General features: G+C 43.9%; 1 protein-coding gene across 1 annotated transcript in view; it reads left to right on the top strand.

Moving 5' to 3' along the window:
* Positions 1 to 11,668: 11,668 nt before the first annotated feature.
* Positions 11,669 to 13,831, top strand: part of LOC144935175 (serine protease HTRA1-like) — a 58,913-nt gene continuing 56,750 nt past the window's right edge. The window contains exon 1 of the mRNA XM_078861639.1: positions 11,669 to 12,392. Coding sequence (XP_078717765.1) covers positions 11,957 to 12,392 — 436 coding nt within the window. The 5' untranslated portion in view covers positions 11,669 to 11,956. The remainder of the gene's footprint in view (positions 12,393 to 13,831) is intronic.

The following is a 13,831-nucleotide window of genomic DNA, read 5'->3' on the forward strand; positions in this document are numbered from 1 at the left end:
GTTATATTGTATAATTGTCATGCTTTCTGAGTAAAAAAACAAACAATAAACTGTGGAATATATTTTGGTGTGCATTCTATCCCCACACTCAAGGCTAAACCTGAGATTATATAGCCAACAGCAAAGTTGGTCGTGACACTGATGCTGTATATTCGGTGTGGGATGGGTCGGTGACGCTGCTGTTTGCCGAATGGGCTATAAACCCAGACACCTCAGTTCAATTCATGGCAACGGCTAATATCCGTTGCAATTGATATCTAAACTAATCCTACAACTCACCAATGTAAAGTATGGTCAGCAAACCCCTCTGACATAGTGTTGGAAGGCCTACATCCAACAGTCGATCAAACAAAGGGCTGTCAGTTATTTTTTTTTCGTTTACCTAAAAATTTCATTTTATTTGCAGGAATCATGTGACCTTGAGCTTAAATATTAGGTTGGCGTACTGAAGGCAAATCGTGCGTGGGCATACTTTTATGAAACGCTGCTGCAACATCATATTTATCTGACATGGTGTATGCTTGGTTTTTTTCTGATTTTATTATGGTGATGTCATATATTTTACAAAACTCCATGTGTCTATGCAGTTCCATAAAAATGGCGTTTAACAAAGTACACATACCAATACACTCATTAAACGATCATTTTATATAGCAAAAAATATTAAATAAGAACATTTTATATTCCCGATTATAGCCTCTAAAAGTACACCACATTGGCATTGTTTAGATTAAACATATTTCAGAACTCAACACTAGCGTTAATGACACACATTCAATGTACAAATGCTGTCCCACGTCCCAAAGGAACTAACTGTGTGGTCATTTTTGCCATTTAGACCACCGACTAAAAGAGTTGAGCAAATGTGGTAATTCAAACAGGCAGACTGGTTTCATCATCTTTAGGACTCATCAGTGCAGTCATCCACGTTTCTTGTTGCCAAATGTTTATTTAGAAACTGATTTATTGCCTATGATTTCATAAACCTTTTGTCAGGAATGTGAATGTTTGTCAGAAAAAAATGTGATAACGATATGGTATTTTACAAAATGTAAGATACAATTATCATGGATCTTATATCACATGATAAATCTATATATCACGGCAACCCTAATCTTCATACTCTTGTGATTGCTCAATTGGAGGGATTCCTCTAGGATAAATCAATACTCTGATTCTGATTATAACAATTTTGCTATGGTTTCAAAGCACTGCATCTTAAAACTTGATTTGAAGCTTTCGTGACTGCAGGAATTACTCTTTGGTTCTTTCAGAAAAGTTGCGTAGAAATAAAATAAATGAAATAATAGAATACGACGTTTCGATTGCAACACAAGCAATCGTCATCAGGTAGAAAACAAACTTAGTGAACTTAGAAATGCAATGCAATACAACACAGAGAGTCGGCCAACACAATAGTCAGCACCTCACCCGGTTGATTACATTCTTCCAAAGATTGCTAAATTTGAGAGAGAGACAAAACACAGACAAATTTAGCAATCTTTGGAAGAACGTAATCAACCAGGTAAGGTGTTGACTGTTGTGTTAGCCGACTCTCTGTGTGGGATTGCATTGTATGTCTAAGTATTCTATTATCAAATTTATTTTCTTTCTACGTGACTTTACCGAAAGAACCAAAAAGCACTCCATCTTACTTTCACCTGACATGGTGTATGTTTGTTTTTACCACTTTCATTACGTGAGATTTCATATTGTTCGTAAACCCCGTGTTTTGTATGTCGTGCCATGGAAATGTGTTTAACGAATGACACATCCTGTTAAACTTTTCAAACGGGCATTTAAGTTAGCGAAAGTTATTCAAGCAGAGCAGAGTAAGCATCGGCGTTATCTCGGTAAACATTCTTTTTTTTACAGAACTTGAGAACGAGATGCATCACACAGAGGTATTCATTGCTTACAAAACTACTCCCACACGTCTCAAAAGGCCACTTTAGTTTGCAAAGTAATTCAAGTAGAACACTCTATAAGCCCACATGTGTACTCTAAACGTACACTGCATTGTCCTTATCCTGGGAAACATTTTCAGGAACTGGAGAATGGCATACTAGATGCGGAACACAGAAAGGTGTGCATTGCTTGTACAAAAACCTCTAATCCTTATCCAGAACGCATTCCGACGGAAGTAAGTGTGTGGCCGTATTTTCGTTAAAAAAAAATCGACTCAAAGAGTTGAGAAAATGGTGGCCATTCCAATAGGCAGCAATAAAACACAGAGACACCCATAGTCCCATTTCAAATCCACTCGGACTCATCACTACAGCACAGTCGTCAATGTTCACCGCAGCAATATCCTTGCCTCTTTGAGCCCCATATATGGAGCGGCCGTAGCTTTATACTTTGGAGGAACCCCATGAGCATTTGCCTAAGGGCAACAACTATTCAAATCTATAACTGACGAGAAACAAGCTGAAGGTAATACGAAAGCACGAGTGAACATTATTCAGAAACTTGCAGGAACAACCCTGGGGGAAGCGATGCCAGCCCGTTGAAGATATTGACGCAGGCCCTTAATCACTCCACTGCAAGCCCTCACACGAACCTTGCCGACGCCGAAATTAACAACGCACTTCGTATCATCAGCGGTTCCCTAAAGTCGACTCCACTCCCGTGGCTTCCCGGGCTGGCAAATATCTCTCCGGCCAACATCCGACGCGATGATGTGACGACACGGGAGTACAACAACAAGATCATGAATAACTTCACTCTGCCGCTCCATCAAGATCTAAATGAACCCCCATGCCCAAGGCTAACATCCAAGAAACCGTTCTGGATACGCGCCTCTGCTCTAGCAGCCGAACTTGAAAACACCGCCACTGGGTGGTCTGACTCATGGGGGGTTGACGGATGTGGCCAACAAAAACATCATTGACGATACGACGGGGGAAGTACCGGGATTCTCTATTCCACGGCGACTGTGGACCACGCTGAACCGCGCTCGAACACGACACGGCAGATGCGTGTACACGTTCCATAAATGGAAGATCAAAGAATCGCCCAACTGCGACTGTGGAGAAGTCCAAACCATCAAGCACATCGCCGATGAATGCTCCATCCATGCACATCCTGGCGGAATCGCTGAAATCCACGCTGCGTCATCCACATCAGTGGACTGGAAGAGGAACCTTTGCATTCATTTATGACGATCATTAAGAAAAAATAAAAACTATTTATTTTCACAATGCCGTACGAAAGAAGAAGAAGAATGACAAGAAAACTAATCAGGGCACAAACAATCATATAGGCTGGAAATAAATAGATTTAACAACACACGTTGGTGTGCATTGCATGTTCAATAGACGTAATCATTATCCAGACCGCAAGATCTAAATAACTGAATATGTGGCTAGTATATCGTTCGGCAAACTAAAACATTTGAAAATTAGGCCATTCCTTGTCTAAATGAAAAACCTGGTCACACGTTCAGATTTTAGCTGGTAGTCAGGCTACATGTGGTACATGTAATGCACACCATTGTGTGAAGTTACATCTTATTTGTTTTCTGGCCTGTATTAATTTGCTGCTGTGGATTTCCACATGATGAGCCACTTCGTTGAACTATCATTTGTGGCCAGGTCGCTGGTGAAAAAGAAGCTAATGTCTCAGTGTTTACCAGAGGTGGGACAAAGTCATTGTTATGCAAGTCCAAGTCGAGTCGCAAGTCATCAAATTCATGACTCGAGTCTGACTCGAGTCCAAGTCACATGACTCGAGTCCACATCTCATAGGTGGGACAAAGTCATTGTTATGCAAGTCCAAGTCGAGTCGCAAGTCATCAAATTCATGACTCGAGTCTGACTCGAGTCCAAGTCACATGACTCGAGTCCACACCTCTGGTGTTTACCTTGCCTTTGATTTGCACTCGGACCGTGTTTTGTATTATTTGTTGTAACGTTCTGACTCGCCCCGACTGGACATCTGTGAAAAGAGCTCATCGGATCTTTCTGTATAAATAAATATTGTAAGGTTGTATAGATCTTCACAAATCCAACCTTTTAATGTGATGCACTCTTAATCTTACAAAAGTTTGCTTATAAAGTAGAGTAAAGAATTTCCCCATGTTTAAAGCAATTTATAGTGTAACTGTAATTTTATTTTTAAATAGCTATTCTCATATTCGACCTTTTAACAAATCCAAGATGATCTCAGTCCACATCGAGTCAGATATGCTACTCATTTGTTTTTTTTCTTCACATTATTTAAATGCTTACATATCAATTAACATTTTCAAGTATTGAACAATACCTCGGTCATTCTTCTATTCATAAAGGGGGAAGAAACACTATTTGGAAAAAAAACGGAAGTGCACAGGACACCACTACCGTTAAGTTGAACATTCCGCTACGCTATGTCTCCACTCTTGCCTGTCACGTAGAAGGCTCTTTCGTCAAAGCTCACGCAATGTCCACGAACTGATGGTTATTTTGACATTCCGATGTTGTTATGGTTTCATCCAAGCATCCCCAACTTCCCTTTCAAAAGTAAAACTCGTGAAACAATTAATTGGTGTGCACTTGTTCAGGCACGTACCCCTATAAAACACATGTGGTACGTACATCTCACTCAAGGCAGGGCCTTAGCCTCAGCGGTCTGGAGAGGCATGGTCCACGTGTATCTCCCCTAGGTCGACTCAGCCTCAAACGAGTAACTGGTATGGTGTGTGAACATCGCCACTGGGGAGACAAATGCGGCCGGGCGTGGTGAATCCAAGTCCTGGGCGAAGCTGGGTAGTAAAGCTAGTGTTTTATAATTTGACCGTGCATTATATAATTTTTTTTACTTTTCTTTAATTCAATGTGTACCACGCCTTTGTGATCCAGGTATCTCATAAAAAAATATATATACACTTAGTCCCAGTGGGATGTCTCTATATAAGCATACTGCATGTGGTGTGATCGCTCGGTGTGGTTGTCTTGTAACCCACGTGGTCCGCGGTTCGTGCTCACGTTATGGAAGTTCAAACGATGGGAAAGTTTCTTAAAGCTCCTCGCCTCTGTCCACCCAGCCGTGTAAGTGAGAACACCACAGGTGGGCAATCAGCAGGTCACCTCAGATGTCTGGCCAGCGTCAAGCGCCTTCTAGAGGGCCTATCTCCGTGAGAAATCAATACCTTGACCTTTTGTCTTCTGAAGACTCCAGTGAGTCTCCATCCTCCTCAACAGCCATGCGGGTTTTCCACCTACCCCCGCCTCCTCTTCACATCAACCTCAACCCATCGCATATTGTCATGCTGCCTCTATCCCATGCTTACTCGTTTCATTCACGCTCCATGTAGATATCTCAACTCTGGAGCTGTGGTTGACAGTTTTTCCTCGGTACAATACGCAGAAATTTTAAACAAAAATAAGTTTAGCAACTGGCTGCTCGCAGCTAGCCGGCGACGTGACTGCATGCTGTGCATCCAAATGCTTGCTCGCTAAACTTTTGTCTCGAATTCATTGTAGTATTGGAAATGCAATGCAGTTTGCGAGTTCTTAAATTTACAAAACGTCTTAATATTCTATTAACTGAAATTGATGTTAATCTCTCCTCCATGGCTGTGTTATGGTACAAAGAGACCACGGGGGGGGGGGGGGGGGCTATTGACTGCGTGAGAACAACCAAAATCAAGGATCGCTGCCTTCAGCGGTATATGCCCACTGGTGTTTATCTGACATTAAAATTGTGGATTATTAGCAATGGACTGTACGTATTCTTTGAACACTTTGTGAAGAGCGCAACGTTTATTGTAACCCCCCATTCGTAGCATCAGCAGTGGTGGTACCCATCCAATTGTACCATCCCCGGTGACTGCTGCTTAGAAGTCTGCTGCAGACATATGGTTTTGGCCATGTGTGCCTGTGGTTTAGATGTTAAGATGTGGATTCAAATCTCATATTTTGTTTGCAGCAAAAAAGAGTGTACCAAAAAAGATATCTGGTTGGCAGCTGTGATTGTAGAGGTGGTGGGGATGCTTTAGTCTGGGCAGCCGTGGGTTGTGATTATATTCTGAAACAAACTTCGAATCTCTCACGTGGCACAGTGACATGGTGAAGCCAAAGTGTCATGGCAGGCACAGGACATTTTTATTCAACGTGGAAAATAAGAAAGCACGCGGGGTTTTTTCTTCATTTTGTCCGAACAAATACTCTAAATCACTAGGAAGGTTTTAATTTGCCAATGTTATTTGAAATGGCTTTGTTGTTTTGGTGTCGCTAAAAACATGTTTTTAACATCAGCTCAACTTCAAAAGCCTCGTTCCGAACGTGACACAGCGAACATTCTGATGAATTTTGTGGCAAAAGATTGGCTTCACATTGTATTAGAAAACGCTTTTCAAGAATTCCATTACGTATTGCGAATTAAAAGCTCGGTTCTGGGAAACGTGGAACTAAGTATGGGCTGCCATAAACACCAACAGTCAGTGCATGCTGGTCAAGAACCAAATATCACGTAACCCATGAAGTTGGCAGGGAGACCTCAGCTAGAGGGAGGTATGAAGAGCCCCTATTAAGGGTGTTTCGACCGACTCTTCCGCGCTTGCCAAACATCTTGGAATAGCAGTACCCTCATATTACCCCACCACACGCCACCTGCCGATCGTTAACTGTGGGCCGAGAGAGATGAGGAATTTCAGAAACGTTCACCGTTGTTTGAACTGCCGCACCGGAAGATTGAACTCTGGATTACAAGTCCAGCGGTGCTTAACCATCATGCCACGTGGAAGACGGAAAACGGAAGCTTGTGTTGCCTCCGAAACGTCGTGATTTTTATTTTATTTTTATTTTACTTTTATTAATGTGTTTTATTTATTTATTTTCCTACGTGACTTTACCGAAAAAACCTAAGAATATGCCATGCGTCCCGGTTGAATTATAATGGTGTTGCATTTTGCTTAAATGTCAGCTACATTTACATTGCTGTGTTGAGTTTTCTGACTTGCATCGTGCAAGATGAAACAAACATTCTCTTCAAGTGAAGGAGAATTGAAAGAACCATAACATGATATTTTATTTGTATTTTAAAATATATCCACGGATTAATGGCTCTTATTTCAAGTGACCCCAGCTGAATTTCCTGAGAGTGGCAGATAGTGCTGATGTATCAATGTGAGCGCTAAACAGATGTTATGGCGAGGAAAACTTTAGTCCAAATTCTCTGTGGGACTTAGCAAGCATGAAACCGTCTCTCTCTCTTTCTGTACGAAGGATTTATCCCACGCAGACAGCTCAGAGTCAGCATCCTGTACACACTCGGGATCCTGGCAACGTTGACTCACGCACTCTTGTACATTGCCATTGCTATGGTTGCATGAAAAAAATATAACATAACATAGCTTATAACAAGTGAAATTCTAGACTAAAGGAAGCATGATTGCAGTTACATAGCGTTCAATAAGCATGCCAGGTCTGAGCTCTGGCTGACAATGTTTACATACAAGGGCAGATGTGGATACCTTTTTCAAAAAGTTTAAAATATCACGTTTAACACAAAACATTAAGACGTGAGTCTTCACAGTACTGTAACTGTCAGAGATTCATATTATGAACAACATTTGTCTATATATAGAATCACAGACACGAATGTGTATTGTAATTGTTCGATATTTTCTGATGTTTTCGTGTAAAATAAACTCTTGAAAATCCAACTTTGGCCTGGAATTAATACGCATAGTGGTACAATTATTTAGGATGGCAACTGGATGCTTATCTTGGGCGTCTTTAAACAAGCGTGACGCATAAAATGTAGTGCATTAAAGATGCGAGCTTCTACTATTTTGGAAAATTCTGTGAATTTACTTGTTCAGCAATCTCAAACTGCAGAAGAAACCTGGTCACTGTTTACTACAGCATACCAGTTGGTAGAAACGTAGACATTTACATAATGCCATAATTATAAACTTGTTGTGTAGTTTGTGTATTACAACTGCAAGGCAATAATTTTTATAAATCAGCATTTGTTTTAGCTTGAATGGAAGTTCTCGCTTCCATATGAGCTTTCATTGCCTCGAGGCTTGAACAAGAGTTATCATTCATTTCCATTGATTCTTTATGATAACAACACATCTTTAGAGCCCCTTAATCCACTGCTGGATGAAGGCGGTGTGTTTGTTTTTGTATGTGTATGTGTGTAGCGGTAGTGTAGTGGTTAGCGCGCTGCACTACGAACCTGGCGACCAGTGTTCGATTCCCGCTCACGGCAAACACCAGTGACGATTATCTGAACCGGTCCTAGGCCTCCCCTAGGTCGACTCAGCCTCAAATGAGTACCTGGTGCGGTGTGTAAACATCGCCGCTAGGGAGACAAAGGCGGTCGGGCGTGGCGCTGGCCACCCACCCCCTCGTGTACCTTTCTGGCCTTCATAGGTGCTCGCTAACAGCACTTGCCCCTACAGTCTGTTAAGGCTATACGGGGGATCTTTGTATGTATATGTGTGTGTGTATGTATGTGTAGTGTCAACGATTCAGAGACAGAGTTTCTAGGAGGCACCTTCTTTATTAACAACATCCACGGTCTTGTCCACACACTCTCCACAGGAGCTCAGCCTCGGGCCTGTACACAACACGAGCCGCCTAACACTGACGGCGCTGACTGAGACAGCCAACCACTCTCCTCCGCAGCGCAATGTTTAGCGAGAGAAGCGAGTGGGAAGCGCGAGGGGAAGCAAATGGGAAGCCAGTGGGAAGCAAGTGGGAAGCCAGTGGGAAGCAAGTGGGAAGCGAGCGGGTGGGAAGCGAGCGGGAAGCGAGTGGGATAGCGCCGCTGTCCACCAGCCGGCGCTATCCCACTGCACTCGTGTGCACGTATTAACCACGTGCATTGAAATATTGAGTTTTGTACCCGAATTCGAAAATATAAAACAATTTCTCTTCTTGTTATTTTGGTTGCCGACCCCTGTTCACGAGGGTAGATTTACCCCACCATACTTCACCATCATGTTGGGGAAGGTGGCAGGACCGGTTGACGTGTTGCTCCCATTAATGTAACAAGTCGTGGCGAGGAACCAAAACTGTGGCCCGTAACGTAAACGCCCGCAGTCAGCGCTCCGTCAACGGAGCGGGATGAATAATGATCAAAACTGCATGAACTCTCTCCCGAAGCCCTCTCGTGGCTAACAGACCTCGACATTGGGCATTCATCTCCTGAACATATTGCTACCATACGCAAGAATAGAAGTCAGATCGCCAGAATTATAGCAGACTGGACTAGCCACTCCACTCCCCCACATGCCATACTGTATATTCAACGTCATTATATACGACGGGGGGGCTTTGTTTGCTGTGAGCCGTCACCGCTGATAAACCTGGGTTCGAATCTGGGCAGCCGTTCGCGAATAGAGCGGGGTCTCAAGTGTCGGGAGTTGATAGTTGCGACCCTATCGCCAACGACGAGAAGGAAAACAAAACCACTGTCGTTTACTTGATACAGCTGTCGTGGCTGTGACGGTTCCACCTGAAGACGGAAGCTTGTGTTGCCTCCGAAACGTCGTGATTTTTATTTTATTTTACTTTTATTAATTTTAATTTTTTACCTACGTGACTTTACCGAAAAAACCTAAGAACACTGTCGTGTTAAATTTAGTTTTACACTTAAGTTGGTTAAATTCAGCTTGAAATGTTTTTAAAGTATTGATTTGACTTTGATTTAACCTCTTTGCAGGTCACGTGCAAAGTGCGCCCCCTATTGCGGAAAGGCTAAAGTGGCACTTGAAGGATTTTATTTTGGAGAAATGTAAAGGATTATCTCTTTCGCTCGGAGCTATTTTCCGACACATTCATCGGGCGTGCTCGCTGCTCCGTGAGATTTTTAGAACGAATAATGATCTGTCTCGCGACGGGATAACGTAAGCATGGGAACAAATTGTTTCTCCCATGAGAATGGGGGAACAATTGGGAACAACTTCTTGGTTCTTTCGGTAAAGTAACGTAGAAGGGAAATAATAAAATAATAAAAATAAACCATAATAAAATACAATTCTCACGACGTTTCGGCCACAACGCAAGCAGCCGTCTTCAGGTTATGGCCGAAACGTCGTGAGAATAATTTTATTATGTTTTATTTTTATTATTTTATTACTTCCATTCTACGTGACTTTACCGAAAGAACCAAGACGATGAATCCCTGCAGTCACGAAAGCTTTAAATCGAAATTTAATTGGGAACAAATTGAGCTTTGGTGATTGTTGGCACTGGGTGACCCACCGCCTGTCTGCCAACTTGCCTGTGATTCCTCGGTGTTCTGAGATGCAATTTGCATGAACGGCGCTACATATATAAATAACTTAACCAGTGGTTCTTAACCTTCACTGCAGCCTCGCACCCCTTTGGCTCTCAAGCTTTGAACATGTTTTAATCTTAATACATACATAGGGTTTAATTTTCGATTCAAAGCTTTCGTGACTGCAGGGATTCATCTTCTTGGTTCTTTCGGTAAAGTCACGTAGAAGGGAAGTAATAAAATAATAAAAATAAAACATAATAAAATAATTCTCACGACGTTTCGGCCACAACCTGAAGACGGCTGCTTGCATTGTGGCCGAAACGTCGTGAGAATTATTTTATTATGTTTTATTTTTATTATTTTATTACTTCCCTTCTACGTGACTTTACCGAAAGAACCAAGAAGATACATCGGGTTTGATGAAACAAAGTCGTTATACTTACGTGTCCGTACTTCATGTGTGCTTCGATGAGTTACCTTCTAACAAAAATCTGGCCGTGTCTCGCACCCCCAGAAACGGCATCTTGCACCCCAGGTTAAGAACAAATGAACTAAACAATAAACATTATTAATTGGGAGACACACCGATTGTAGTGTGCTAATACTGTACAGTATACATCATGTTGAAAAACAGTCCTTGGTGCATAAGCACCGACATTTTTTATAAACTTAATACAGCGTTGCAAAAACACGGTTCTGCAATAAGTGTGGTTGGAATCCGCACCACTCGCTTCGGAAATAAAGCATCATCCTAAATGACCTAATGTTACGGACATGCACTGCCTCTGACCTAAATACATAGTTATTAACGATGAAATTCGTTATGACCTTGGAGGCAAAATACATTTTTAACAGGCAGGCGCAGCATATTTCCACCAAGTCAGTCATGCCAAATTTTGACAACGGTGGAAATATTGTCAACGTAGCCCTGTCTGGTTTCAATGAAAGGGGGGTTGGGTGGGACATTTACAGATTGGCCGTCAAGAGGAGGAACGCCCAAGAGGCCGGCACGCCCTAGCGCAGGACAGATCATGAAATAACAACACGTGCAAGATTGAGATGGATAATCCACAAGGGACTGGAGAGGCAGCGTTGCCAAAACCGGGTGGGGGGTGGGACGGATACGTCCCTATGCAGCAGTAGATAGAGCCATACAACACCATCACCGCATTTAAAACAGAGGTAGGGGAAGAGACCAAATAAACACACGCACGAAGCTCATGCGTATGGGATGCCTTATATTGATATAATCAGCTGACCACAGCGTGGGAAATCGAATTCATGGCATTATTACATAAACAGTGGGATGTGAGTCCCCGTCCCGTGACCCAGCCGCCCCTCGCTATTCTCGGCCAAGCGCTCGCAGCAGCAGCAGCAACAGCAGCTTGGCCCATGCTGTGTCGTAACATCCCGGCACGCACACACGTGGCCCCTCGCATTCGGTTAAAAAGAAAAACATTCACTTTGCTTATCACTCGCGCACGGAGTAACCCTCAAGCGAACTGGTTCACATCGCACAGCAGCCGAGAAGCGTGCGAAGAATACCTTTGGAATTTATTTTTTTGCGTAAAAATTGCGCGGGATTGAAAAAAAGTGTCCGTCTGCGCGAAATACATTCCTCCACCTGAGTTTAACTTTTTTTAGTTTTTTTCGCTTTGTATCGTGCGTCGTCCGCAACGGTCTTGAATATTACATTTACAACATCAGTTTTCTTAATTGTCCGTTCGTTCCACGGAGGATGGTCTCGTGGGGTGCGATAGCTGGGTGGCCCCTCCTGGTGCCGCCACTGCCGCCACCGCCGCTGCTGCTGCTGCTCGTGTCGCTGGTGCCGTGTCTACTCATCTCGGCGCAGGAGGCCGATCCGCGCGCCGGAGCGCAGGAGGGGGAGCCGTGCCTGCGAGCCGCCTCGCCTCGCTCGCCTCGCCGCTGCGCCGAGGGTCTCGAGTGCGAGCCCCTGGACGCAGAGGAGCCGAAGACCGGGGCCAGGCTCTGGGGCAGCAGGGGCACCAGGGGAAGGGGGTTGTGCGTGTGCGCGGCTCTGCGCGGCGTGGCCGTGTGCGCCAGCGACGGACGCACCTACGGCTCCGTGTGCCGTCTGCGGAACGAGCAGAGGCGACTCGGCGCCGGGGTGGGAGGCTCACTCTTCCCGATATTCAACGGCTCCTGTGAGACAGGTCAGCCACACCCCCCCACCTACCCATACCCCCCCCTCTCCACCGCCACGCAACGCAATCACGCCGAACTGCTGCTCATGACGATGATGTGATGGCATCTCGCTGAGTCAGCGGGGTGGGTGGTGGGTTGGCTGATTGGTGATGGTGGTGTGCGCGAGTTTTAAAAGCGGCGCGATTTGCTTGCTGCATTCTATGCATTGTTACGAGGCTTCCTTTCGGCGAAAATCAGTAGCCATGTCCGTGATCGTTAACGTGGCTTCGCCCCCACTACAGGAATGTGGCATTGTGACATTCAAGTTTCATTCAATATTCATTTATTAGGTATAGCCCTGTGAGCCATTCGGCTCTTGAATCGGGTGCAACCGCAACAAACAAAAAAACAAAAACATGAACAAGAAAACATCTTAAAGTGACTATGTTGCAGATCAATGTCTAAAATAAGTGATACCCAACGTACGTTTTTTTTCTTGTCCACACTCGAAGAGAGACAGAGAACGACTCAGAGGCGCCAGGAACCACAGTCGGGAGGTTATCCAGCGCCAACATTGAGATGTTATCGATTAAATTTTGATTTAAAGCTTTCGTGACTGCAGGGATTCATCATCTGGGTTCTTTTGGCAAAGTCACGTAGAAGGGAAATAATAAAATAAAAAAATAATAAAAATAATAAAAATATGTTTTCTTATTTTATTACTTCCCTTCTACGTGACTTTACCGAAAGAACCAATAAGATGTTATCGATTGATTGACGGTGCACCGGGACACGCCGAGAAAACCCCCACGCGTGTGAGGGCGGCGACACTCGATCCAGTCCAAACACGCCGATGTGTGATCCACCTTCGCTGTACCTGCCCTCTCCTGGCAAGCCAGGGTATTGTCACGGCCATGGGGGTGTCACGACATTTGTGTGATCCACTGACCCTCGTCTCCACAGTGGTGGATTACAGCCGTGCGCCTCCCGGCATTAAAACGATATTTCAATGTTGTCTTCCACAGGAAATATCTAAAACCGCAATATAACTTGTTTAAACGCTTTTTTTTTAAAACGGCTCTCCAAACATCTCTCTATGTACATGTTCAAAGGTACGGTGACGCCACCGTTACTTGAACTCTTTCCAAGTTGCAACGTTATACGGTCGGCGGATGTGTGGAAATGAATCTTTAAGGTGTGTGTATGTGTGTGTATGTGTGTGTTTAGAAATCACGCGAGTGGTTTATGTGCGGCCGTGCAACGTTTGTAAACAAGAACTTGTGTTTTTTTTTAAACGTGGCAGGCAAATCCATTCTCGAGCATGTGCCTCTCATCACCATTGCAGTGTAGAAATATGACACAGTCCGGTACATCGCTAGGTCAAGGTGTCACACTGCCGCATCGAAAGTTTTGCGAATGACAGAACAAGGCTTCATTGACTCACTTTTGGCGTGTCGTAACGTTACGT

The sequence above is a fragment of the Lampetra fluviatilis genome, chromosome 12 (genome assembly GCF_964198595.1).
Source record: "Lampetra fluviatilis chromosome 12, kcLamFluv1.1, whole genome shotgun sequence".
In the NCBI taxonomy this organism is placed as follows: domain Eukaryota; kingdom Metazoa; phylum Chordata; class Hyperoartia; order Petromyzontiformes; family Petromyzontidae; genus Lampetra; species Lampetra fluviatilis.